Genomic DNA, 27,976 nt, shown 5'->3' with positions numbered 1-27,976 from the left:
AAAGGGGACATCAGTAATTAACAGAACATAACAATTTGGTTGGGTCAAATTGGGTTGCTGTCCTGGGGCTCTGTGGGGTCTTTTTTGTGTTTGTGGACAGAGCCCAGGACCAGCTTGCTTAGGGGGCTCCTCCAGGTTTATTTCTCTGTGGGTGATGGCTTTAAGGAAGGTTTGGGAATTGCTTCCCTTAAGGTGGTTGTAGAATTTAACGGCTCTTTTCTGGATTTAGATAATTAGCGGCCCTAATTCTTCTCTGCGTGCATTATTTTGTGTTTTACGTGAAATGTATATATATATTGAAGAGAAATGCCTTGGCGGCCGCGGTGCATCTTTGAAATAGTCCAAAAACCCGCGACCAATACATTTTAACCCGCGACATTGTTTTCAAAGTTGTCCAATGACAGGAAAATCACGAACATGGCAACACTGCTGCGCTGCGTGAGCTTACCCGGAAGTGTATGTCAGCAAACGTGTAATGTTTATAATTTTCTAACGTGGTTTGTCGATGAGGTAACACACAACTCAACATCTTCATTTACCGTTTTTGATTACTAATAATGCACCTTGTCATTTAAGCTACAGTTTTCCAACACGTTTACCGCTGTTTAATTCCAATTTCTAGTCATAGAAACTAGCTAACTAACGTTATGGACTGGGGATTGGCGCTCGAGGAGGACATGGCGCGGTAAGACCAGTGACTGTTATCTTGGGAGCTTGTGTTTTTTATGTGGAGTGGGTGATTACATGCTGTTATATTAGCTGAGTACGCCTACCTAACGAATTATTTACCCTAGCAAAAACAATTCTGCCCCCCCCAGCGAAACCTCCGCCACGGGAAACCCTGAGCAGCAATACAACCCCTGGTCCAACCAGTCCAACCCATGGTCAGATCCAGGCTGCACCTCGGGATCTATAGGGGAGCTGGAAAAGCTGGCCTCAGGGGATGGACATCATGGCACTCACTCGAAGAAGCAAGGCGTCCAGGTAGAATGAGTTTGTATAGGACAGCAGTAATTTCCCAGACAATTGTGGGCATGTGACAGAAAGTAATCTTATGTGTTGTCTCTTGCAGACAGATGCGTGGACAGCAGACAAAGATGTTAACACAGATCAGGATTGGGAGTCACTGATGGTAATGTGTTCACTCTGGGGGCATGACTGGGGTATGGTGAATCAGTGTAGTAACTCACACACACTATATATATCTGTCCATGTGCATGACACAAGTTAACCTCTTTCATTCTTATTCTGTGGTTACATTTTCCATTTTCCCCTCTTTCTCCAACATTTCCTCCTTCCCTTCCTATTTCTTTCACTCTCTCTTTCTCTCTCTCTCTAGCGGTCAGTGGATGAGTACAGCACTCACCTGGCCCTGCAATATGAGGAGCTGATGAAGCAGCAGCAGGAGGAGGAGGCTGATCATGGCAACCTCGTAGACAGCCTGGTTCAGAAAAAAGATGAGGGGATCCACCAGCAGCAGGTCTGTGTTCAAACACACATCTCTGTGCTGTAGGCTACGTATAGGCCTACTTGTCTTTTCATCAGCTTGAGATGTTGTCCATCTTTGCTCTAATTAACTGCTAGTGACAATATTTTCAGATGCTGCTGGACAAAATCGAGTCTCTGCGTGTGAAGCTTCAGCTGAACTGCTGCAAGACCACCCGCAAGAACTTTGCAGTCAAGAAGCAAGACCTCAGCGCGGAGAAAATCAAAATGGAGGAGGAGAGGAACAGGTAGAGATATTGAGAAGAAGGGGGAAAAGGAGAAATTGGGGAAAACCCTTTGAGGTGTGGGAAAGACTGTATGCTAGGTGGTGGCCACCAACAGAACTGTGACAAGATATCCTGTCAGTCAGCCATGTTCCTCTGTCTGTCCCTCTACTAGACTGTCTCAGGAGCTGAAGGAGACCACCAGGAAGCTGGCTTTGCTGATAGAGGAGCAGAACCTGGAAAAGTAAGACTACTGAGCCACACTCCTACACTTCACCTAATCATAGACAACGTATCATATACATTATCATGCTACACAACACATCTTGTCCACAATATAATGCTATACAACACACCTACTGTGCTCATCTATAGGCTTATGTGGGAGCGGGAGCTAGCAGACTTGAACACTGAGATGGAGCGGCTACAGAAAGAGTCAGAGGAGGCCACCCAGACAGCTCTACGGGATGAGGTCAGTCTCTGTCCATATTTATCATCTCTACATCAGTCAACCATCACAACCCTATGACACTGAATGTTCACTCTGATTCACCTATCCACATGGAGTTTGATTTGAAGACAATCTGGGATTAACCCTGATTTGTATTCTGATTTATGTTCAACAGATTGCAGCTCTGGAAATGCAGAGAGATGTGACCATGTCTGAGGTGGACGACTGGCTGAAAGAGGCTGACCAATACATCAACACACTTAGGTACTATACTGAGCATGACCCTATGACTGAAGCTGGATGTAGCCTACATATTGTAGCTTCTCCCATAAAGGCTGTGCTTCAGTGATTGGTGTTTCCTCTGTCTGTAGATTTGACCCCTCTCAGCAGCACATGCAACAAAGACTGGAGTGGGAGAACAATGTGGCTGTTGTTCACAGCAGTTTGGTGGGACTGCAGGTGAGTGACAAGAGGGATGGTAGAACACTGCTTCTCACTGGATAAATGTAGGCTTTAAGAACATGACTAGTGGGGATTTTATTATTGTCTCTCTCTCACTCACTCAGAATCAGTTCAAGGAGCACCTTCACCTGCTGCAAAAGGGCCAACCGATGGAAAGCCTCCCTGGAGTCACATTACCACACTTACCCCAAGTCCCCACGGTCTGTGTGTGATACATGTGTGTAGTTGATTCTGACGAAGACAGTCGATGCCAGTGATTAATGTGGATACAGTATCTGTTGTTAATGGAACCATTCCTCTGCAGGTGGACTTGGTGATGAGTACGATGATGTACGCTCCACCCCTCCCCCCTTTTCAAAATTTCCAGATGGGCCCTCCTAACGCCGTGGGGATGCCCTTCCAACCCCAGCAGCACCACCCAGCTGCCTTCATAGCCCCAGCCAGATTAACTCCCCCACCTGTCCCCTCTACTCACCCTACCTCCGCTCTACCGCTCCACCCAGCCACCCCACCTGTTTCCCTGCCCACCACCGTGGCCTCCGCCCAGCCCCTGCCTTTCAGTAACCCTCCTGCTGCTGGCAAACTGGACAACCTGCTGAAGAGACTGGGGGACACATTTCCACAGTGCAACAGGTGAGCTGTCTGTCACTTACTCTGAATTTACTAGTCAGTAAAAGATCTTGCAGACTACAATCAATAAATATTGATTCTAGTCTCATTCTTTCCATTTACCTTCGTCTCTTTCTACTCTCCGTCCCTCTCTCTCCAGAACTCAACTCATGTCAGTGCTGCAGCAGATTAAGAATTCCCGTGGCACCATGGCTGGCATGTCTATGGATGAGGTCACACAGCAGGTGGCACAGAGACTGGCACAGAGTGAGAAACCGGTAAAACAATCACACAAACTCACACTGAGACACATACACACAAAGTGTGCACACACACCAACACAGTCTAAACCTTAATCTAACCTTTATCCTCCACAGGCTCCAGGGCCCATCAGGCCTCTTTCTGCTGCCAGGGGCATTCCTGGTCTTCCAGGCCCAATCCATCGTCCTCCAGGTCCAATCCAGAGGCCTCCTGGCCCCATCCAGAGACCCACAAATCCCTCTCAGAGACCTGCAGTAACTCAAGTCTTCCAGACAAGGCCCCCACAGGTACAAACCACTACCAACCCTCAGAAGGCACAATTGAGAATTTTAGGCTTGGGTGACTATGTACATAATTAATGTATTTCTGAGGTGCTGCTTCTCTCTCTCTCTAGCCTGTGGCTCCCAGTAATCGTAAACTGTGCTTGATGTGCCAGAACCATGTGGAAGTAGACAGCCAGCACCCCATGAGCTGCGCCCACACTGTTCATAAGGATGTAAGTCCTACACTGAATTAAAAACGTATAGATTACTGAAAACTGTATGGTTGAGTTGGTAGAGAATAGCGCTTACAACGCCAGGATTGTGAGTTAAATTCTCAGGGCCACCCATACGTAATATGTATGCACGCATCACTAAGTCGCTTTGGATAATAGCGTCTGCTAAATTGACACTATCAGATGATACTTTGCTATAACCCTAACTATGCTTAAACTAGTTAGGCACCGTTAGCTGATGTAAAGCTGATGATTTGCCTCTGTGTTTCAGTGCATCAGTGTATGGCTACAGTCCAGCAAGAACAACACCTGCCCCTTCTGCCCAGCCAAGTGAAAGGAGTAGCAAAAAAAGACCGAAGGAGAAGACATGAAGGGAAAGAGGAGCTGAACACTGATAGTGTTCTGTTCAGCGTCACAGAATGGAAGAAAGAGATGGTGGAATATGATTCACATCAACTATATACACAGAGCAGACATGGTGACGTATTACTATTCCCCTACAGTGCATTCAGAAAGTATTCAGATCCCTTGACTTTTTCAACATTTTGTTACGTTACAGCCCTATGCTAAAATAGATTCAATTAAACAAGTTTCCTCATCAATTGACACACACCATGATGACAAAGTGAAAACAGGTTATTTAAGTATTCAGACCCTTTGCTATGAGACTCGAAATTGAGCTCAGGTGCATCCTGTTTCCATTGATCATCCTTAAAATGTTTCTACAACGTGATTGAAGTCCACCTGTGGTAAATTCAATTGATAGGAAATTATTTGGAAAGGCACACAACTGCCTATACAAGGTCCCACAGTTGTCAGTGCAAAAACCAAACCAGGAGGTTGAAGGAATTGTCCGTAGAGCTCTGAGACAGGATTGTGTTGAGGCACAGACCAGGGGAAGGGTACCAGAAAATGTTTGCAGCATTGAAGGTCCCCAAGAACACAGTGGCCTCCATCATTCTTAAATAGAAGATGTTTGGAACCACCAAGGCTTCCTAGAGCTGGCCGCCCGGCAAAGAACGCGATGGTCACTGTGAAAGAGCTCCAGATTTGAGAGAACATTCCAGAAGGACAACCATCTCTGCAGCACTCTAACAATCAGGCCTTTATGGTAGAGTGGCCAGACGGAAGCCACTCCTCAGTAAAAGGCACATGACACCCCACTTGGAGTTTGACAAAAGGCACCTAAAGGACTCTCAGACCATGAGAAACAAGATTCTCTGGTCTAATGAAACCAAGACTGAACTCTTTGGTCTGAATGCCAAGCGTCACCTCTGGAGGAAACCTGGCAACATCCCTACGGGGAAGCATGGCAGAGACTAGTCAGGATTGAGGGAAAGATGAACGGTGCAAAGTATAGAGATCCTTGATGAAAACCTGCAAAGGTTCACCTTCCAACAGGACAACGACCCTAAGCACACAGCCAAGACAACGCAGGAGTGACTATGGGACAAGTCTCTGAATGTCCTTGAGGGGCCCAGCCAGAGGCCAGACTTGAACCCAATTGAACATTTCTGGAGAGACCTGACAATAGCTGTGCAGTGACACTCTCCATCCAACCTGACAGAGCTTGAAAGAAGAATGGGAGAAACTTTCAAAACACAGGTGTGCCAAGCTTGTAGCTTCATACCAAGAAGACTTGAGGCTGTAATCGCTGCCAAAGGTGCTTCAACAAAGTACTGAGTAAAGGGTTTGAATACATATGCAAATGTGATATATCAGTTTATTTTAATATAAAAATAATAAATTTGCTTATGCTCTGTCATTGTGGGGTAGTGTGTAGATTGATGAGGAGAAAACAATAATTTTATCCATTTTAGAATAAGGTTGTAACATAACAAAATGTTGAAGTCAATGGGTCTGACACAATAAACATAAGTCTTTCATATTATGCATCCCTATATTGATACAGCTGACTAAATACTTTAATACCTTTTTAAAGGCTGACCAAAAGCACATCAGTTAACTGCAATGATAATCTGGCACCATAACTTATTTTTTGTTTTCACATTACTGTTGTGTGTTAACCCATAGGGATATCATGTTTGTTATGTATGCCTTTTTATTTATTGTAAAATATACTTCTTATACCCTTTGACATAATTATAACAACTTTGACATGTTATTTTGTAAGTATGATATTTCTAATTTCCATGCATTTGGTATGTTCATTTCTAATTTTAATGATTCTATGTTGAAATTTTTTATAATTTGTATGGCAAAAAAAATACACTAGTGTTATGTTAAGTGCCTTATTAAAAGTCACACTGAAGTATGACTCATTGAACTTAAAACTGCCCAATTTGAATGAGCAGAATGTTGAAGTTGGAAGTTTACATACACCTTAGCCAAATACATTTAAACACAGTTTTTCCAAATTCCTGACATTTAATCCTAGTAAAAATGCCCTGTCTTAGGTCAGTTAGGATCATCACTTTATTTTAAGAATGTGAAATGTCAGAATAATAGTGATTTTATTTCAGCTTTTTTTTTCTTTCATCACATTCCCAGTGGGTCAGACGTTTACACTCAATTAGTATTTGGTTACATTGCCTTTAAATTGTTGAACTTGGGTCAAACATTTCTGGTAGCCTTCCACAAGCTTCCCACAATGAGTTAGGTAAATTTTGGCCCATTCCTCCTGACAGAGCTGGTGTAACTGAGTCAGGTCTGTAGGCCTCCTTGCTTGCACACACTTTCAGTTCTGCCCACAAATTTTCTTTAGAACTTAGGTCAGGGCTTTGTGATGGCCACTCCAATACCTTGACTTTGTTTGTCCTTAAGCCGTTTTGCCATGACTTTGGAAGTATGCTTGGGGTCATTGTCCATTTGGAAGACCCATTTGCCACCAAGCTTCAACTTCCTGACTGATGTCTTGAGATGTTGCTTTAATATATCCACATAATTTCCTTTCCTCATGATGCCATCTATTTTGTGATGTGCACCAGTCCCTCCTGCAGCAAAGCACCCCCACAACATGATGCTGCCATCATCATGTGTCCTTCGTCTGCAAGCATTCCGCTTTTTCCTCCAAACATAATGGTCATTATGGCCAAACAGTTCTATTTTTGTTTCATCAGACCAGAGGACATTTCTCCAAAAAGTATGATCTATGTCCCCATGTGCAGTTAGTTGCAAACCGTAGTCTGGCTTTTTTTATGGCGGTTTTGGAGCAGTGGCTTCTTTGCCGAGCGGCCTTTCAGTTTATGTCGATATAGGACTTGTTTGTACTGTGGATATAAATACCTTTGTACCTGTTTCCTCCAGCATCTTCACAAGGTCCTTTGCTGTTGTTCTGGGATTGATTTGCACTTTTCGCACCAAAGTATGTTCATCTCTAGGAGACAGAACGCATCTCCTTCCTGAGCAGTATGACGGCTGCGTGGTCCCATGGTGTTTATGCTTGCGTACTATTGTTTTTACAGATGAACATGGTACCTTCAGGCGTTTGGAAATTGCTCCCAAGGATGAACCAGACTTGTGGAGGTCTACAAATTGTTTTCTGAGTTCTTGGCTGATTTCTTTTGATTTTCCCATGATGTCAAGCAAAGAGGCAGTGAGTTTGAAGGTAGGCCTTGAAATACATCCACAGGTACACCTCTAATTGACTAATGTCAATTAGTCTGTCAGAAGCTTCTAAAGCCATGACATCATTTTCTGGAATTTCACAAGCTGTTTAAAGGCACAGTCAATTTAGTGTATGTAAACTTCTGACCCACTGGAATTGTGATACAGTGAATTATAAGTTAAATCTGTCTGTAAACAATTGTTGGAAAAATTACTTGTCATGCACAAAGTAACTGACTTGCCAAAACTATAGTTTGTTAACAAGAAATTTGTGGAGTGGTTGAAAAACAAGTTTTAATGACTCCAACCTAAGTGTATATAAACTTCTGACTTCAACTGTATAGAGAAGTGAGATGGCATTAACTATTTGGACTGTTGTATTAACCTGACAATAAACATGTTTAATTACCATCTGTGATAAACGATCAAAGAAAACCATCACCGCAGTATTTTGAAGACCTTATGCATTTTACTGACAGGATGTCATCTCTGGAGTAGAGAGCAAGATGTTAGGAACTCAGCAAAAAAAGGAACATCCTCTCACTGTCAACTGCATTTATTGTGAGCAAACTTAACATATGTAAATATTTGTATGAACATAAGATTCAACAACTGAGACATAAACTGAACAAGTTCCACAGACGTGACAAACAGAAATGGAGTAATGTGTCCTTCCACTGAGGCACCTGCAAGTTCCCGGACATTTCTGGGGGGAATGACCCTAGCCCTCACCCTCCGATCCAACAGGTCCCAGACGTGCTCAATGGGAATGAGATCTGGGCTCTTCGCTGGCCATGGCTGAACACTGACATACATGTCTTGCAGGAAATCACGCACAGAACGAGCAGTATGGCTGGTGGCATTGTCATTCTGGAGGGTCATGTCAGGATGAGCCTGCAGGAAGAGTACCACATGAGGGAGGAGGATGTCTTCCCTGTAACGCACAGCATTGAGATTGCCTGCAATGACAACAAGCTCAGTCCGATGATGCTGTGACACACCGCCCCAGACCATGACGGACCCCCCCACCTCCAAATCGATCTCACTCCTGAGTACAGGCCTCAGTGTAACGCTCATTCCTTCTACGATAAGACCATAACTCCCAGTGAGACAAAACCGTGACTCGTCAGTGAAGAGCACTTGTTGCCAGTCCTGTCTGATCCAGCGACGGTGGGTTTGTGCCCATAGGCAATGTTGTTGCCAGTGATGTCTGGTAAGGACCTGCCTTACAACAGGCCTACAAGCCCTCAGTCCAGCCTCTCTCAGCCTATTGTGGACAGTCTGAGCACTGATGGAGGAATTGTGCGTTCCTGGTGTAACTCGGGCAGTTGTTGTTGCCATCCTGTACCTGTCCCGCAGGTGTGATGTTCGGATGTACCGACCCTGTGCAGGTGTTGTTACACGTGGTCTGCCACTGCGAGACCGATCAACTGTCCATCCTGTCTCCCTGTAGTGCTGTCTTAGGCGTCTCACAGTACGGACATTGCAATTTATTGCCCTGGCCACATCTGCAGTCCTCATGCCTCTTTACAGCATGCCTAAGCCACGTTCACACAGATGAGCAAGGACCCTGGGCATCTTTCTTTTGGTGTTTTTCAGAGTCAGTAGAAAGGCCTCTTCAGTGTCCTAAGTTTTCATAACTGTGACCTTTAATTGCCTACCGTCTGTAAGCTGTTAGTGTCTTAACGACCGTTCCACAGGTGCATGTTCATTAGTTGTTTATGGTTCATTGAACAAGCCTGGGAAACACTGTTTAAACCCTTTACAATGGAGATCTGTGAAGTTATTTGGATTTTTACAAATTATCTTTGAAAGACCGGGTCCTTTGAGGTGTAATCATTACTCCAAACATTTGCAAAGCTAGCATTTCTATTGGACAGGTTCAGCAAACAGGGAAGGACCAACCTGAATCTGTCCAATAGAAATGCTAGTTTTCATTTGGAGTAATTACACCCCAGGTACACCAAGTTCCTTTCACCAAGCAATAGCAAGCATGAAGCTGAGACAGGCCATGTTCATGTGGATGGAATCACACAGTGAAGGTGGCCACTACATGGAGACATTCACCAGTTAGTGTATCTGTGCAAGTCTCAGCCGTTCTTGTTGTAATGTGCTGTTGCGAGGAGGCTGCCAGTTAGTGTGTTGCATAGTTGAGGGGAGGTGGAGTCCTAACTGACCAGGGTCACAGGTTCTTATGCCTTTATGGCTGTGAAGATGGTATCTTAGAAGTCCATGACCCTGCTCTTTAGGACCTCTAAGTAGGGCTCCACCTTGCTTTGGAGGTCAGGAGGTCAGGGGTGTATGTGGACACCTCCTTCACTTCACAGATTGACTTCACAAGCTGCTCCTTGTACTCATCAGCGTAGGGGCGTCAGCTCCTCCAGTCACTCGGTCAGCTTGGTGCGGACAACATCAACTATGGGTATCAGCTTGAACTTGGTCTCCTCAACCTTGGCGCGCATCTCATCAACCAGGGTCTGCAGCTTGGCCTTCAAGGTGTCCATATCCTCGCGGCGCTTGGAGACGTACTCCTGGAAGACGGGCTCCAGCTTCTTGCGGTACTCCTTAACGTGCTTCTGGAGGACCTGCTGCAGCTTCTTACGCTTGGGCTCGAGCTGGGTGTGGAGGTCCTCGACATCAGCTATCACCATCCGATGCACCTGCTTGGAGGTATCAAGGTACTGGGTGCTGAAGGCATCGCCGTAGGGGGCCAGGGTCTGGGAATACTCATGCAGCTTGTCGAAGCTCTTGGACAGCTTCATCCTGGGGGTACAGAGAAGTGGAGGGTAAAATGAGGGAGAGACCAGAGCAATCCATTGCTATTATGGAAAGAAGGATGAGGGTTTGTAGGGAAGAGGACATGAAGACAAAATAATCTGATAGAAGTTAACTATGAGTGGAGATATTTTTGTCTCTTACTTGTACTCAGCTAGCTATAGAGTTCAGGCCTCTACACAAAACAATGTACTATGTCATATAACATTAGAGCTAATACTGACCTACTGCCAACAAGAGAGTCAGTGCAAGAGCAACAAACTTTATGGTGAGGGACTGAGAGAGGAGATGAGATAAAAAGGGAGAGGGAGATGGGTCAGATAAAAATATTGAGAAGCAAGCAACTTAACATTCAATGTTTCACACAACCAAACACATTTGAATCTAACACCAAACATTCATCCTACAAAATGCCACTGTTAGACACATTAATAACCTTTAAATTACTTTTGATGAATATGATCCATATTTCAAATGGCAAACATTTCATTCTTACATTTCTTTCCAATAAATAATATCTGCTGTCTTTCAGCAACTTTACGCCTGGTCATTCAATTCCTCCATTTTCCAATGTTGGCTATATCCTATGCTTTCTTTATAAGCCCCATACCTCCCTTCGAGAGTTTCAGTGAGGCTGGATGTCTGTTAGCTGGGGTGGTGCTGCTCTTTAAGTGAGGCCGATACACAGCACCAGGAAGCTTTTATAGGTCTCTGAGCAGGTGTGTGCGTGCTGTCTCAGACATGGACCTCCACCCCTTACAACTCAACTGGAGGAGCAAGTTCAAGGGTCAGAAACAAAGAGATTTTTTTTAACGAAGTACAGTTAGATGAGCAAACAGACAAATATACCTACATGTACAGTACCAGTCAAAAGTTTGAACACCTACACAAATACTTAAAAAATTATTCATTTGTAAACATTTCTAAAAAGCGGTATTCACTTTGTCATTATGACATATTGTGTGTAGTAGACTGATGAGGTAAAAAACATTGAATCAATTTTGTGTTATTATGCAATTATTAACTGCCATGTTTAGTAAATTCAATTGGAAATTCTCAAAGCTCTATTGCAATTGCCGATCAGTTGTTAGAATGCATTTGATTGATGATAACAGTAGTCAGATTAGGCTACAGGTAAAACAAATTTAAAAAATCAACAATGGTTGTTGTTGACTAGCATATTCAGTTAATATACAGTACCAGTCAAAAGTTTAGAAACACCTATTCATTCAAGGGTTTTTCTTTGTTTTTACTATTTTCTACATTGTAGAATAATAGTGAAGACAAACTATGAAATAACACATGGAATCATGTAGTAACCAAAAAATATATATTTTGGATTCTTTAAAGTAGCCACTCTTTGCCTTGATGACAGCTTTGCACACTCTTGGAATTATCTCAACCAGCTTCAACTGGAATGCTTTTCCAATAGTCTTAAAGGAGTTCCCATATATGCTGAGCACTTGTTGGCTGCTTTTTCTTCATACTGCGGTCCAACTCATCTCAATTGGGTTAAGGTCAGGTGATTGTGGAAGCCAGGTCATCTGATGCAGCACTCCATCACTCTCCTTTTTGGTCAGCCTGGTGTGTTGGATCATTGTCCTGTTGAAAAACAAATGATAGTCCCACTAAGCGCAAACCAGATGGGATGGTGTATAGTCATGGCCAAAAGTTTTGAGAATGACACAAATATGAGTTTTCACAAAGTCTGCTGCCTCAGTTTGAATGATGGCAACTTGAATATACTCCAGAATGTTATGAAGAGTGATCCGATGAATTGCAATTAATTGCAAAGTCCCATTTTGCCATGCAAAAGAACTGAATCCCCCAAAAACATTTACATCTGCACGCACAGTGAGGTGAATACTTAATCCAGGAAAAACATCAGAGACAGACTGATATTCTGCAAAAGGTACAGGGATTGGACTGCTGAGGACTGGGGTAAAGTCACTTTCTCTGATGAATCCCCTTTCCGATTGTTTGGGGCATCCGGAAAAAAGCTTGTCCAGAAAAGACAAGGTGAGCGCTACCATCAGTCCTCTGTCATGCCAACAGTAAAGTATCCTGAGACCATTCATGTCTGGGGTTACTTCTCAGCCAAGGGAGTGGGCTCACTCACAATTTTGCCCAAGAACACAGCCATGAATAAAGAATGGTACCAACACATCCTCCGAGAGCAACTTCTCCCAACCATCCAGGAACAGTTTGGTGATGAACAATGCCTTTTCCAGCATGATGGAGCACCTTGCCATAAGGCAAAAGTGATAACTAAATGGCTCGGGGAACAAAACATCAATATTTTGGGTCCATGGCCAGGAAACTCCCCAGACCTTAATCCCATTGAGAACTTGTGGTCAATCCTCAAGAGGCGGGTAGGCAAACAAAACCCCACAAATTTGGACAAACTCCAAGCATTGATTATGCATGAATGGGCTGCCATCAGTCAGGATGTGGCCCAGAAGTTAATTAACAGCATGCCAAGGCGGTTTGCCGAGGTCTTGAAAAAGAAGGGTTAACACTGCAAATATTGACTCTTTGCATCAACTTCATGTAATTGCCAATAAAAGCATTTGACACTTATGAAATGCTTGTAATTATACTTCAGTATTCCATAGTAACATCTGACAAAAATATCTAAAGACACTGAAGCAGCAGACTTTTGTAAAATTAATATTGGTGTCATTCTCAAAACTTTTGGCTATGACTGTATAGCTGCAGAATGCTGTGGTAGCCATGATGGTTAAGTGTACCTTGATTTCTAAATAAATCACTGACAGTGTCACCAGCAAAGCTCTCCCACACCATCACACCACCTCCTCCATGCTTCACGGTGAGGACTACACATGCTGAGATCATCCATTCACCTACTCCGTGTCTCACAAAGACATATCCTCTGCAGCAGAGGTAACTCTGGGTCTTCCTTTCCTGTGGCAGTCCTCATGAGAGCCAGTTTCTTCATAGCGCTTGATGGTTTTTGCTACTGTACTTTCAAAATGTTCCATATTGACTGACCATGTCTTAATAAGGATCGGCCCCTTTTTTTTCAATTTTCTTCTAAAATGACATACCCAAATCTAACTGCCTGTAGCTCAGGCCCTGAAGCAAGAATATGCATATTCTTGGTACCATTTGAAAGGAAACACTTGGAAGTTAGTGGAAATGTGAAAGGAATGTAGGAGAATATAACACATTAGATCTGGTAAAAGATAATGTTTAGGTATTTTTTGTACCATCATCTTTGAAATGCAAGATAAAGGCCATCATGTATTATTCCAGCCCAGTTGCAATTTAGATTTTGGCCACTAGATGTCCGCAGTGTATGTGCAAAGTTTTAGACTGATCCAATGAACCATTGCATTGCTGTTCAGAATTTGGTATCAAGACTGCCCAAATATGCCTAATTTGTTTATTAATAACTCTTCATGTTCAAAACTGTGCACTCTCCCCAAACAATAGCAACCATGTCACAACACAACTGATTGTCTCAAACGCATTAAGAAGGACAGAAATTCCACACATTAACTTTTAACAAGGCACACCTGTTATTTGAAATGCATTCCAGGAGACTACCTCATGAAGCGAGCGGCAGGGTAGCCTAGTGGTTAGAGTGTTGGACTAGTAACCGGAAGGTTACAAGTTCAAACCCCTGAGCTGACAAGGTACAAATCTGTCGTTCTGCCCCTGAACAGGCAGTTAACCCACTGTTCCTAGGCCGTCATTGAAAATAAGAATTTGTTCTGAACTGACTTGCCTAGTTAAATAAATATTTTGATTTGTTCAATACTTTTTTGGTTACTACATGATTCCCTATGTGTTATTTCATAGTTTTGATGTCTTTACTATTATTTTAAAATGTAGAAAATAGTACAAATAAAGAAAATGGGTGCATGCATGGGTTACTGGATTTGCCTGATGTTATGTACTGGGGATACTATCAATCCTCTGAATGTCAAAGTATTAACATTTTTCTGGAACGGCAGATGACACTTATCTATGTGTTGTTAATGACACGCAAAATCTTAGTAAATAAATTGTATACATTAATACTGACATACTTTACGTACGTAACTGGATATATTCAATATCACTAAACATGCCCTAGTGTTGGATGTCATGATAAACAATATTTGTTAGATCCATATACAGCAGGGGTATCAAACAAATTTTGCCCAGGGTGCCACATTCGTTCTTCAACGACGTCCGGAGGGCCGCACTGAATTTCTAAAACATTTCCTTGCTGTCAAAACTTGCAAAAAAGTTTTCTATTGTTTAAAAAAAAATCTTGATGCTCCCTGACTATCTATCTTTCATTACGTGATTATTAGCGAGATGGACACAGTCAATGAACGGTATACATGTTGGTTCATTATAATTTCTACACAGTTTCAATTTGGTTTTAGTCATTTTAAATTATATTGAGTTTGTTTCCCCCAACAACATCAAAAAATATGTATACAGTGCATTCGAAAAGTATTCAGGCCCCTTGACATTTCCCACATTTTCTTACGTTACAGCCTTATTCTTAAACATTTTTTAAAAATTCCCTCATCAATCTTCACACAATACCCCATAATGACAAAGCTAAAACAGGTTTTTAGACATTGTACTTATTCATAAAAAATAAAAAACATACCTTATTTACATAAGTATTCAGACCCTTTGCTTGGAGACTCGAAATTGAGCTCAGGTGCATCCTGTTTCCATTGTTTATCCTTGAAATGTTTCTGCAACTTGATTGGAGTTCACCTGTGGTGTATTCAATCGATAGGTGTGTGCCTTTCCAATTCATGTCCTGTCTATATAAGCTCCCACAGTTGACAGTGCATGTCGGAGCAAAAACCAAGCCATGAGGTCAGAGGAATTGTCCGTAGAGCTCCCAGACAGGATTGTGTCAAGGCACAGGGCTGGGGAAGGGTACCAAAACATTTCTGCAGCATTGAAGGTCCTTAAGAACACAGTGGCCTCCATCATTCTTAAATGGAAGAAGTTTGGAACCACCAAGACTCTTCCAAGAACTGTCCACCCGGCCAAACTGACCAATCGGAGGAGAAGGGCGTGTTTGTGTTTCAAAAAAGGACACCTAAAGGACTCTCAGACCATGAGAAACAAGATTCTGTGGACTGATGAAACCAAGATTGAACTCTTTGGCCTGAATGCCAAGCGTCACATCTGGAGGAAACCTGGCACCATCCCTACGGTGAAGCATGGTGGTGGCAGCATCATGCTGTGGGGAAGTTTTTCAGCGGCAGGGACTGGGAGACTAGTCAGGATCAAGGGAAAGATGAATGGAGCAAGAGCGCTCAGGCCCTCAGACTGGGGCGAAGGATAATGAGAAGGGTGTGTTTGAAAGGATGCACATAACTCTGCAATATTGGGTTGTATTGGGGAGAGTATTGGGGAGAATTCATTTTCCACACAGTCGGTGCCTGTATTTAGTTTTCATGCTAGGGAGGGCCGAGAATCCATTCTCACATAGGTACATGGTTGCAAAGGGCACCAGTGTCTTAACAGCGCAATTTGCCAAGGCAGGATACTCTGAGCGCAGCCCTATCCAGAAATCTGGCAGTTGCTTCTGATTAAATGACATTTTCATACAACCGCTTGTTACAATTTCAATGAGGCTTTCTTGTTCAGATATCGGTAAGCGGACTGGAGGCAGGGTATAAAAGGGATAACGAATTCAGTTGTTAGTGTCGTCCGTTTCGGGAAAGTACATGCGTAATTGCAAACCCAGCTCACGCAGGTGCTTTGCTATATCACATTTGTCATTCTCTGTAAGTTTGAGTTCAATGATGGAAAGACTTGTGTGTTGTTCTCGTTGCTGCAGACAGTGTCCCGCAAATTGAATATAGTTGCAGAGTCCCTGTAATCCTAGATTCAGATCATTCAGGCAGTCACCCAGATAGGCCAGTCGTGTGAGAAACTCGTCATCATGCAAGCAGTCAGTCAAGTGATAATTAAATGTAACCTTTATTTAACTAGCAAGTTAACTTTAAGCCTGTCTCTCAATTTTAAAAAATGTGTCAATACTTTGCCTCTTGATAACCAGCACACATCAACTCTACTGGTAGTACTGCTACGACCAGCAGTACTACACCTGCACCTGTCGACGACACAAGTTGTTCTGCTTCCACGAGCACATCCAATGCTAGTATCAGTAATTCTACATTTGTTGCTAGCCCAGCTAGCATGGACATTGACAGTTGTGAATCTAATGCAGCCGAATAGCTACTGCCCCCTTACCAGGGAAAGCCCCGAACAACAGACAGGGACGTTTGACCATCAGAAATCTGCAAATATGATGAGAACTACATTCATTTGGGGTTCACTTATATCGGGAGTAATGCCATTCCTCAGCCACAGTGTGTTATATGTGCAAAAGTACTATCTCACAACTCTATGAAACCTTCAATCTTGCGCAGACATTTAGAAACGAAACACGCCAATTTGAAAAATAAGCCACTGGAGTTTTTTTGAGTGAGAATTAAGACGACTTTCGAGTGAATCACATTTTAATTTGGCATACCCCTGACGGGATTGCGTACCCAAAGTTTGGGAATAGCCGCTCTAGAGGTTAAATGGGAATCCCGCAAGTTAGTAATGCAGTGACTGAATCACAGATAGGCTAGCTAATCACAAACCTTGATGATAAAATAACTTTTCACACTTACACCTTAAAATCAAGTGAAATGAAGCAACACCACAAATGATGTACATTCATGGTCCTTTATTGGAACACTTAAGCATGTGAGAATATAGCATAGTTTTCACCAAATACAGATACTCGCTATCGTTAATTATCTTACAAACACTACCACATCCGCAATACAAGGCCATCTATCCAAGCTTCACATATATGTATTATATACAACTGGGTCACTTCTAAACAGTCATACAACCAACCATAAGTGACACATACTGTACACACTTCTCACCCAAGCCAGTGTTGAAGGTTCACACACACACACACACACACACACACACACACACACACACACACACACACACACACACACACACACACACACACACACACACACACACACACACACACACACACACACACACACACACACACACACACACACACACACGAAGAATATGTGTAGAGCTTAAAGGACAATTTAGCTTTTTACAACCAAATCATTTTTTTTAATGATTATGGCATTTCCAGACACTTGGAGATTTCACTTGTTTTTGAGAAACTTACCCCAACCAGCGATTCATTTTCGTTATCCTCGATGTTGGCTCCGAAACACCCAAATACATCCTTTAAAAACAGAAAAGCTCTCAGTATAGTGATGCAGGTCTTTAGATGAGATGTTGTACACATGAAACAGACAACTCGAGTGATATCTCTCCGCCCATTCTAGCAGCAGGCTACATAGAAAATGGAACAGCTGGATAGGGGCTTGACGGCTTGAGTCAAGTTGCGCATAAAGTTAATTTGTTCAGAGCCCCAGTACTGCACAACGAGGACGAGGAAATGATGGCTGGGGTAAGTTTCTCAAAAACAAGTGAAATCACACAAAACAAAAACAAAAAGTGTTTGAAACCTTCTATAAATTTGCCATCGACAACAAAACAGAGATTTGGTTGTAAAAAAAAAGCTACATTTCCTTAAAGACAGTAGCTAGTAACATGAGAGCAAGAGGACCTCAGAAACCACTTCAGTTCAACTGCACCAGGAAGAGACAAAACAGGATTGTGACCTGTGGTTGGGTTTTAGTGTGGTAGTGGACTATTAAATCTATGTAATTCCATGTCAGTAGCTTTATCATGATGCAACTGTTTAAGACGTCCTGCAACAATGTCATATGTTAGGAGGCAGGTGGTAGTGTGGACTGGGATGGATCAGAGTTCTGTATACTACACACAACGAGACAAAATAGGGACAGAATGAAGAGTAGGCGAGAGACAGAGTAAGCAGGTATTAAGGGAGAGAAAGCCAATGTGTGTGTGTGTGTGTGTGTGTGTGTGTGTGTGTGTGTGTGTGTGTGTGTGTGTGTGTGTGTGTGTGTGTGTGTGTGTGTGTGTGTGTGTGTGTGTGTGTGTGTGTGTGTGTGGCAGAAGGCAGGTATGGAAGGATAGCTGGACTTCACCGTTTTGTGTGTCAAGGCACAGAGTGAGGGAGGGAGGAGAGAAGATTACAGTTGGTACTCATATGGCGGTTTAGAGCTTTTAAAGGGCTGTTGGTTTAGACTGGGGCATATGGAGCCAACTCAAACAGATTTCTGAGAGGGAATATATAGGAGTGTTTATTACTGTGCTGTTAAGCTGTGCCCAAGTAGGAAGCTAATTTACATAACAATTGGCAAAGCTGACATTTTAAAGTCTAATACAGTGTCTGTGTGTGTCTCTCTCTTCTCTCAGAGTCTATGCATGTTTGCCATTAGCCTCTCTATACAGCTTGTGCAGGTGTCGGATCGCCCTCTATCCTCTGTTGCTGCTACAGCGTGTACGATGTCTCTGGAAGTATTGTTGTCGCTCTCTTTTTCACTTCTCCACACCGTCAACTATGTCTCCCTGCACACATGCACATGAACCCATGCACTCCCCCTCCTCTCCTGCAGTTCCAGTTCCACTCAAATGAGTGCCCAAGCTCTCTGCTTGGCCCAGCAAGTGACATCTTGATCTGACCCCATCTCAATAGACAGGAGCATGCCTCACCTCTGACTACTCCCCCCCATTCCCTGTAGAGGTAGAAGTTGCCACAGATCTTGCCCCTAACAACAGACCTAGGACCAAATCAGATCTAGGATATATCTAGGAACAGATCAGATCTAGAACAGATCTCGGACCAGATCCTGGATTAGTGGTTTTAGGCAAATTCCAGCTACTCCCCAGCAGAGTGAATGAGTGAGGCATGCCCCTGGCTGTGTGGGTGTGTGGCCCCTGGGCCGTGGCTCTCAGACCAGCGAGGCCCTCTTCTCCTCAGGCGTCCCCTCCAGTATCTGCAGCAGCAGGTCAATGAGGGGCTTGGCGATGGCCCGGTAGCCCGCCGCTGTCAGGTGCAGGAAGTCAAACATGTCCCCGGTGGAGATGGTCTCGTCAGAGTGCACGAAGCCCGCCCCCACATCCAGGAACTGGGTATGGCCTAGCCGTGGCAGCCAGGAACGCAGGAAGCTGTTCACCGCCACGTTCTTCTCCCGCAGCGGGTTGGGCCACTCGCCCCGTGCCAACAGACCCTGAAACGGACAGACAGCAGAGGTTGGTTACTACTGGGAGCTAAGGACACATCTGTAAATGCATGCATCCTCATATACATATCAGACCTGGGTTCAAATACATGTGTATTTGAGTAACTGGTATTTTTTGTGTCTGTGTATGCGCTTTTTTTTAAATACACAAGAGAGAAATAAAGTACTTTTACTTGAGAAAATGTATTTGAATTCCATCATTCTGAAGTTGTATTAGGATATTGCATTTAAAAATATATATTTTTGAAATCATTGAATTATTAAATTGAACCTTTTCATTATTTGAAACTGAATTGAATAAATATTGCATTCAATTTTAAAATTCAAAATAAATGTAATTCAATATTCTGTTTCAATATGGTATATATGGCATTCATTGTCCATGTATCAAGTTAACCTCTTCAGTCGACCCTCTACTTTTTCGAACATTCTGTTAAAAATCGCGCAACATTTCAGCGCCCTGCTACTCATGCCAGGAATATAGTATATGCATATGATTAGTATGTGTGGATAGAAAACACTCAGACGTTTATAAAACTGGTTTGTGTAGCGCCGACTATGCTAATTATTTTGTTTACGTCCCCTGCGGGTCTTTTGGGGTGTTACATGCTATCAGATAATAGCTTCTCATGCTTTCGCCGAAAAGCATTTAAAAAATCTGACTTGTTGCCTGGATTCACAACGAGTGTAGCTTTAATTCAATACCCTGTATGTGTATTTTAATAAACGTTTGAGTTTTAACTAATACTATTAGCATTTAGCGTAGCGCATTTGCATTTCCAGAGCTCTAGATGGGACGCCTGCGTGCCAGGTAGGAGCAAGAGGTTAACAAACTATCAAGTAGATCAAAGTTTAATATATTAAACTTCTCAGATGCATTCAGATCAGTGTTAATTTTGGCACTTTTTTAAAATTTAGATTTAGTCTAGGCATAGTCATTTTGACTAAAATATCATTAAGTCTTAGTCACATTTATACCATTTGAATAAGGATTTAGTCTAGTTATTGTCAAAATTAGGAAAACTGAATATCCTTTCTTTTTTAGTCACATTGTGTTTGTATTGCCTCTATAACCTATAGCAAATATTCATATTTTTATTTAACATTTAACCTATATTTAACTAGACAAGTCAGTTAAAAAAACGTAAGGATCGGCGTTCCGTCAACGGAACAGTTGTAAATCGTTCAGCGCGTTATGTCAAGATCGCAGATTTTAGAGTAACAACAAATGTCAGTAAATATAAGGTTCTTATATCGGCTGAAAGCTTACATTCTTGCTAATATAACTACACTGTCCAATTTACAGTAGCTATTACTGCGAAAAATGCCATGCTATTGCTCCTAACAACAAATTTGTTTTTTCAATAGGTTTGATTATTTCACCTCTGGTGAAATGTGTACTTTCATTCTGAAAATCGTCCAAAGGGTCCCAGATATAACATGAAGTGTCGTTTTGTTAGATAAAATCCTTTTTCATATTCTAAAAAGGTCCATATATCATGCACAATCGATTTTGTATTTCCACTCGTTCAATTTGCAAAGAAAGGAATCTGTGAAAATCTCACCCTAAACGTTGTTTCAACGAGTCAAATCACGTTCGTATCTATTCCTCACAGATCCTAGAAGGTAACGAGACTTCACTATTTCATTAGGGTGTAGTACAGTGCCTTGCGAAAGTATTCAGCCCCTTGAACTTTGCGACCTTTTGCCACATTTCAGGCTTCAAACATAAAGATATAAAACTGTATTTTTTTGTGAAGAATCAACAACAAGTGGGACACAATCATGAAGTGGAACGAAATTTATTGGATATTTCAAACTTTTTTAACAAATCAAAAACTGAAAAATTGGGCGTGCAAAATGATTCAGCCCCTTTACTTTCAGTGCAGCAAACTCTCTCCAGAAGTTCAGTGAGGATCTCCGAATGATCCAATGTTGACCTAAATGACTAATGATGATAAGTCTCCGTATAAATGCACCTGCACTGTGATAGTCTCAGAGGTCCGTTAAAAGCGCAGAGAGCATCATGAAGAACAAGGAACACACCAGGCAGGTCCGAGATACTGTTGTGAAGAAGTATAAAGCAGGATTTGGATACAAAAAGATTTCCCATGCTTTAAACATCCCAAGGGGCACTGTGCAAGCAATAATATTGAAATGGAAGGAGTATCAGACCACTGCAAATCTACCAAGACCTGGTTGTCCCTCTAAACTTTCAGCTCATACAAGGAGAAGACTGATCAGAGATGCAGCCAAGAGGCCCATGATCACTCTGGATGAACTGCAGAGATCTACAGCTGAGGTGGGAGACTCTGTCCATAGGACAACAATCAGTCGTATATTGCACAAATCTGGCCTTTATGGAAGAGTGGCAAGAAGAAAGCCATTTCTTAAAGATATCCATAAAAAGTGTCGTTTAAAGTTTGCCACAAGCCACCTGGGAGACACACCAAACATGTGGAAGAAGGTGCTCTGGTCAGATGAAACCAAAATTGAACTTTTTGGCAACAATGCAAAACGTTATGTTTGGCGTAAAAGCAACACAGCTCATCACCCTGAACACAACATCCCCACTGTCAAACATGGTGGTGGCAGCATCATGGTTTGGGCCTGCTTTTCTTCAGCAGGGACAGGGAAGATGGTTAAAATTGATGGGAAGATGGATGGAGCCAAATACAGGACCATTCTGGAAGAAAACCTGATGGGGTCTGCAAAAGACCTGAGACTGGGACGGAGATTTGTCTTCCAACAAGACAATGATCCCAAACATAAAGCAAAATCTACAATGGAATGGTTCAAAAATAAACATATCCAGGTGTTAGAATGGCCAAGTCAAAGTCCAGACCTGAATCCAATCGAGAATCTGTGGAAAGAACTGAAAACTGCTGTTCACAAATGCTCTCCATCCAACCTCACTGAGCTCGAGCCGTTTTGCAAGGAGGAATGGGAAAACATTTCAGTCTCTCGATGTGCAAAACTGATAGAGACATACCCCAAGCGACTTACAGCTGTAATCGCAGCAAAAGGTGGCGCTACAAAGTATTAACTTAAGGGGGCTGAATAATTTGCACGCCCAATTTTTCAGTTTTTGATTTGTTAAAAAAGTTTGAAACATCCAATAAATACAAAAGGTCGCAAAGTTCAAGGGGGCCGAATACTTTCGCACGGCACTGTATATCCTACAGAACACCATATTTGGTCAGAGAGCGACGCCTTCATGGCACACCAATGACACGGGCGGCCACTGTATCTTTTTCAAATAAGCAACAATCGGGGTCAAACAAAGCTAGCTAGATAGCCAATGAGCTGGGCTTTACGGGAGTATCCGGAAACCATGTCAAATGTGGAATGTAGCTTCTAACCTTGTACGACAGCATACCTTTTCATTTTGGACAAAAATGATAAGGATATTCAGAGTTATAAAGTTCTGAAAACTGGTTGTTTTGAAAATGTTGAACTTATAATATGGCTACTAATACTTGGAACGCTAAATCAAAGTCCATGTATACAGATTTGAAGATATTCTTGCAGAAAAATGGAATATGAATGCAAATGTCTCCTTCACGATTTGCCCAAATGTACCTGGGGACTTCACACTAAAAGGCTTGAGGATCAGTCAATACCCCAAGTTATCCATCTGAAACTTTGCACACACTGCTTCCATCTTGTGGACACTATCGGAATTACAACCAGAGTGATGGCTATAACTATGACCTTTCGCTTGCCTTTCAAAGATGGTGGTACAAAAACACTGGTTGGTTTTTTCTTTGTATTTTCTTCTACCAGATCTATTGTGTTATATTCTCCTACATTCAATTCACATTTCCACAAACTTCAAAGTGTTTCCTTTCAAACGGTACCAAGAATATGCATATGTTTGCTTCAGGGCCTGAGCAGTTAGATTTGGGTATGTCATTTATGCGAAAATTCAAAGAAAAAATGAGTTTTAAGAACAAATTCTTATTTACATTGACAGCCCACCCCAGCCAAACCCTAACCCGGATGACGCTGGGCCAATTGTGCGTAATTGTGTGTGGGTCTCCCAATCATGGCCGGTTGTGATACAGCTTGGAATCGAACCAGGGTCTGTGGTGACGCACCTTGCACTGAGATGCAGTGCCTTAGACTGATGCGCCACTTGGGAGCTCAAATAGAGGCAGAGAGCATGATGCTCCTTCATTGTCTCTGTGAGTCAATTTGCAAGTCCCATATAATGTGATAACGATGAGTTGAAATCCACTTAGCCTATTGTTTTTTGGCACATTCATTTATTTTCTTATGCTGTTTCATATTTAGCCACGTAGTGGTGGTGCATAGGCTTACGCTTCAGCTCCACTATAAGTGTTGCTTTGCCAACAGTGTGTTAATGTGGCATTCTACCTGCAAAACAGAGCACATTGTTTTGAGAGCAGAGTGGAAGAGCATCTTTACTCTATTTTTACCTACTGAACCATATTCATCGATTTTGTGTATGTACAACAGCTTTGATCCAGTTTTTTGGAAGTACTCTTAAATTGTTGCTAGAAATTGTACTAAATTATGCTCTAATTCCATGTTGCTTTTGTTTTGTTTACATTGTAAACATAGTCAACGTAGCTAGCTAGAATTTCTGCTAGCTAGAAGATTCCTTACTTCAACCAATTCTTGAGCTTGGACGTTGAACGTGATGCAACGGGGGCAGCATCTTTCATTGATTTCAAAGGAAGCATTCCCTCAACGGCTGATGTCTGATGGCAACGCCGGATGAATGATGGCTGTAGGGTAGCAGGGCTGCTTCTGTGCTTTGATTGACAAAATGCAAGCTTCACTAGTTTATAAAAGGTGTTGAACTGACTGAATAAAGTTGATCTCGTATAGCCTTGCCATTGAGAAATCATTTAACGTAGTTATATATCCATGGTATCGCATTGGGACAAGTAAACTAAAGACCTTGATTATATTTTAAGAACATAAAGGGAACACTAAAATAACACATCCTAGATCTGAATGAATTAAATATTCTTATTAAATACGTTTTTCTTTACATAGTTGAATGTGCTGACAACAAAATCACACAAAATTATCAATGGAAATCAAATTTATCAACCCATGGAGGTCTGGATTTGGAGTCACACTCAAAATTAAAGTGGAAAACCACACTACAGGCTGATCCAACTTTGATATAATGTCCTTAAAACAAGTCAAAATGAGGCTCAGTAGTGTGTGTGGCCTCCACGTGCCTGTATGACCTCTCTACAACGCCTGGGCATGCTCCGGATGAGGTGGTGGATGGTCTCCTGAGGGATCTCCGCCCAGACCTGGACTAAAGCATCCGCTAACTCCTGGACAGTCTGTGGTGCAACGTGGCTTTGGTGGATGGAGCGAGACATGATGTCCCAGATGTGGTCAATTAGATTCAGGTCTGGGGAACGGGCGGGCCAGTCCATAGCTTCAATGCCTTCCTCTTGCAGGAACTGCTGACACACTCCAGCCACATGAGGTCTAGCATTGTCATGCATTAGGAGGAACCCAGGGCCAACCGCACCAGCATATGGTCTCACAAGGGGTCTGAGGATCTCATCTCGGTACCTAATGGCAGTCAAGCTACCTCTGGCGAGCACATGGCGGGCTGTGCGGCCCCCCAAAGAAATGCCACCCCACACCATGATTGACCCACCGCCAAACCGGTCATGCTGGAGGATGTTGCAGGCAGCAGAACGCTTTCCACGGCGTTCCCAGACTGTCACGTCTGTCAGTGTGAACCTGCTTTCATCTGTGAAGAGCACAGGGCGCCAGTGGCGAATTCGCCAATCTTGGTGTTCTCTGGCAAATGCCAAACGTCCTACACGGTGTTGGGCTGTAAGCACAACCCCCACCTGTGGACGTCAGGCCCTCATACCACCCTCATGGAGTCTGTTTCTGACCTTTTGAGCAGACACATGCACATTTGTGGCCTGCTGGAGGTCATTTTGCAGGGCTCTGGCAGTGCTCCTCCTGCTCCTCCTTGCACAAAGGCGGAGGTAGCGGTCCTGCTGCTGGGTTGTCGCCCTCCTACGGCCTCCTCCACGTCTCCTGATGCACTGGCCTGTCTCCTGGTAGCGCCTCCATGCTCTGGACACTACGCTGACAGACACAGCAAACCTTCTTGCCACAGCTCGCATTGATGTACCATCCTGGATGAGCTGCACTACCTGAGCCACTTGTGTGGGTTGTAGACTCCGTCTCATGCTACCACTAGAGTGAAAGCACAGCCAGCATTCAAAAGTGACCAAAACATCAGCCAGGAAGCATAGGAACTGAGAATTGGTCTGTGGTCACCACCTGCAGAAACACTCCTTTATTGGGTGTGTCTTGCAAGTCCTAAAGTGAGTGACTCGTCAGTAGCCTACTGAGCTATACTCACAAAACCATCATGGGACTCGCATCTGAAGTCTGTAACGCTGATTTGCCAACGTGTCTCTGTTGCGGCCAAATGGTTTGGGCTACACACTAATATGACTCTCACGGACACGATTGTATTCTTTGTTTTACTCTACGACACCCACAAGTGTCACAGGACTCGTCTGAAGGTAACCCGGTACCTGGACGAAAAATGTATGTAAGTGAATCGAGCATTTCCACAATAGGGATATGCTTAATTCCACTATAAAAGAAATCTCATATCTCTCAGATATAAACTCAGCAAAAAAAGAAAATGTCCCCTTTTCAGGACCCTGTCTTTCAAAGATAATTTGTAAAAATCCAAATAACTTCACAGATCTTCATTGTAAAGGACTTGTTCAATGAACCATAAACAATTAATGAACATGCACCTGTGGAACGGTTGTTAAGACACTAACAGCTTGCAGACGTTAGGCAATTAAGGTTACAGTTATGAAAACTTAGGACACTAAAAGAAGCCTTTATACTGACTATGAAAAATACCAAAAGAAAGATGCACAGGGTCCCTGCTCATCTGCGTGAACGTGGCTTAGGCATGCTGCAAGGAGGCATGAGGATTGTAGATGTGGCCAGGGCAATAAATTGCAATGTCCGTACTGTGAGACGCCTAAGACAGCGCTACAGGGAGACAAGACGGACAGCTGATCGTCCTCGCAGTGGCAGACCACGTGTAACAACACCTGCACAGGATCAGTACATCCGAACATCACACCTGCGGGACAGGTACAGGATGGCAACAAAAACTGCCCGAGTTACACCAAGAACGTACAATTCCTCCATCAGTGCTCAGACTGTCCACAATAGGCTGAGAGAGGACTGAGGGCTTATAGGCCTGTTGTAAGGCATGTCCTCACCAGACATCACGGTGGGCACAAACCCACCGTCGCTGGACCAGACAGGACTGGCAAAAAGTGTTCTTCACTGACGAGTCGCGGTTTTGTCTCACCAGGGGTGATGGTCAGATTTGCGTTCATCGTCGAAGGAATGAGCGTTACACCGAGGCCAGTAGTCTGGAGCGGGATCGATTTGGAGGTGTAGGGTCCATCATGGTCTGGGGCGGTGTGTCACAGCATCATCGGATTGAGCTTGTTGTCATTGCAGGCAATCTCAACGCTATGCTTTACAGGGAAGACATCCTCCTACCTCATGTGGGGAAGACATGACCCTCCAGCATGACAATGCCACCAGCCATAATGTCAGTGTTCTGCCATGGCCAGGTAAGAGCCTGCATCTCAATTGATCCCATTGAGCACCGTCTGGGACCTGTTGGATCGGAGGGTGAGGGCTAAGGCCATTCCCCCCAGAAATATCCGGGAACTTGCAGGTGCCTTGGTGGAAGAGTGGGGTAACATCTCACAGCAAGAACAGGCAAATCTGGTGCAGTCCATGAGGAGATGCACTGCAGTACTTAATGCAGCTGGTCGCCAAACCAGATACTACTGATACTTTTGATTTTGACCACCCCCCCATTGTTCAGGGACACATTATTCAATTTCTGTTAGTCACATGTCTGTGGAACTTGTTCAGTTTATGTCTCAGTTGATGAATCGTGTTATGTTCATGCAAATATTTACACATGTTAAGTTTGCTGAAAATAGACGCAGTTGACAGTGAGGAGACACTTCAAAACATAATTCCTTATGATTTATTTTTTAACTCTTTTTCCCATCTACACTACCGTTCAAAAGTTTGGAGTCACTTAGAAATGTCCTTGTTTTTTAAATAGTTTTTTGTTCATTAAAATAACATCAAATTGATCAAAAATACAGTGTAGACATTGTCAATGTTGTAAATGACTATTGTAGCTGGAAACAACTGATTTTTTAAATGGAATATCTACATAGGTGTACAGATGCCCATTATCTTCAACCATCACTCCCGTGTTCCAATGGCACGTTGTGTTAGCTAATCCAAGTTTATCATTTTAAAATGCTAATTGATCATTAGAAAACCCTTTTGCAATTATGTTGACACAGATGAAAACGGTTGTGCTTCTTTGGACTAGTTGAGTATCTGGACCATCAGC

The 27,976-nt window shown here is 43.0% G+C and overlaps 1 protein-coding gene and 2 pseudogenes across 2 annotated transcripts; 1 reads left to right on the top strand and 2 right to left on the bottom strand.

Annotated features, from left to right (window-relative positions):
* The first annotated feature begins 81 nt into the window (after positions 1–81).
* Positions 82–4,729, top strand: rnf214 (ring finger protein 214). Of its 2 annotated transcripts, XM_046305680.1 has the most exons (16): positions 82–510; positions 623–685; positions 819–984; positions 1,073–1,132; positions 1,340–1,480; positions 1,600–1,733; positions 1,885–1,953; positions 2,085–2,181; positions 2,336–2,424; positions 2,532–2,619; positions 2,727–2,822; positions 2,927–3,255; positions 3,392–3,509; positions 3,609–3,779; positions 3,887–3,988; positions 4,260–4,729. In XM_046305680.1, exons 2-16 carry the CDS (start codon positions 648–650, stop codon positions 4,320–4,322), a joined length of 1,761 nt encoding a protein of 586 aa, XP_046161636.1. In that variant the 5' UTR covers positions 82–510; positions 623–647; the 3' UTR covers positions 4,323–4,729. The 2 variants fall into 2 exon arrangements, with proteins under 2 accessions (XP_046161636.1, XP_046161635.1); XM_046305679.1 differs by having other exon boundaries at positions 83–685.
* Positions 4,730–9,351: 4,622 nt separating this feature from the next.
* On the bottom strand, positions 9,352–10,317 carry LOC123998551 (annotated as a pseudogene).
* Positions 10,318–18,688: 8,371 nt separating this feature from the next.
* LOC123999677 overlaps positions 18,689–27,976 on the bottom strand; it is a 28,443-nt pseudogene continuing 19,155 nt past the window's right edge.

Source organism: Oncorhynchus gorbuscha, linkage group LG16 (genome assembly GCF_021184085.1).
Source record: "Oncorhynchus gorbuscha isolate QuinsamMale2020 ecotype Even-year linkage group LG16, OgorEven_v1.0, whole genome shotgun sequence".
In the NCBI taxonomy this organism is placed as follows: Eukaryota; Metazoa; Chordata; class Actinopteri; order Salmoniformes; family Salmonidae; genus Oncorhynchus; species Oncorhynchus gorbuscha.
This window is presented reverse-complemented; position numbering and strand designations above follow the sequence as displayed.

Coding starts and splice junctions, on each gene's coding strand:
- rnf214 (XM_046305680.1), top strand. CDS start 648: ATGGACTGGGGATTGGCGCTCGAGGAGGACATGGCGCG. Junction 686..818: donor CTCGAGGAGGACATGGCGCG/GTAAGACCAGTG, acceptor TGCCCCCCCCAG/CGAAACCTCCGCCACGGGAA. Junction 985..1,072: donor CGAAGAAGCAAGGCGTCCAG/GTAGAATGAGTT, acceptor TGTCTCTTGCAG/ACAGATGCGTGGACAGCAGA.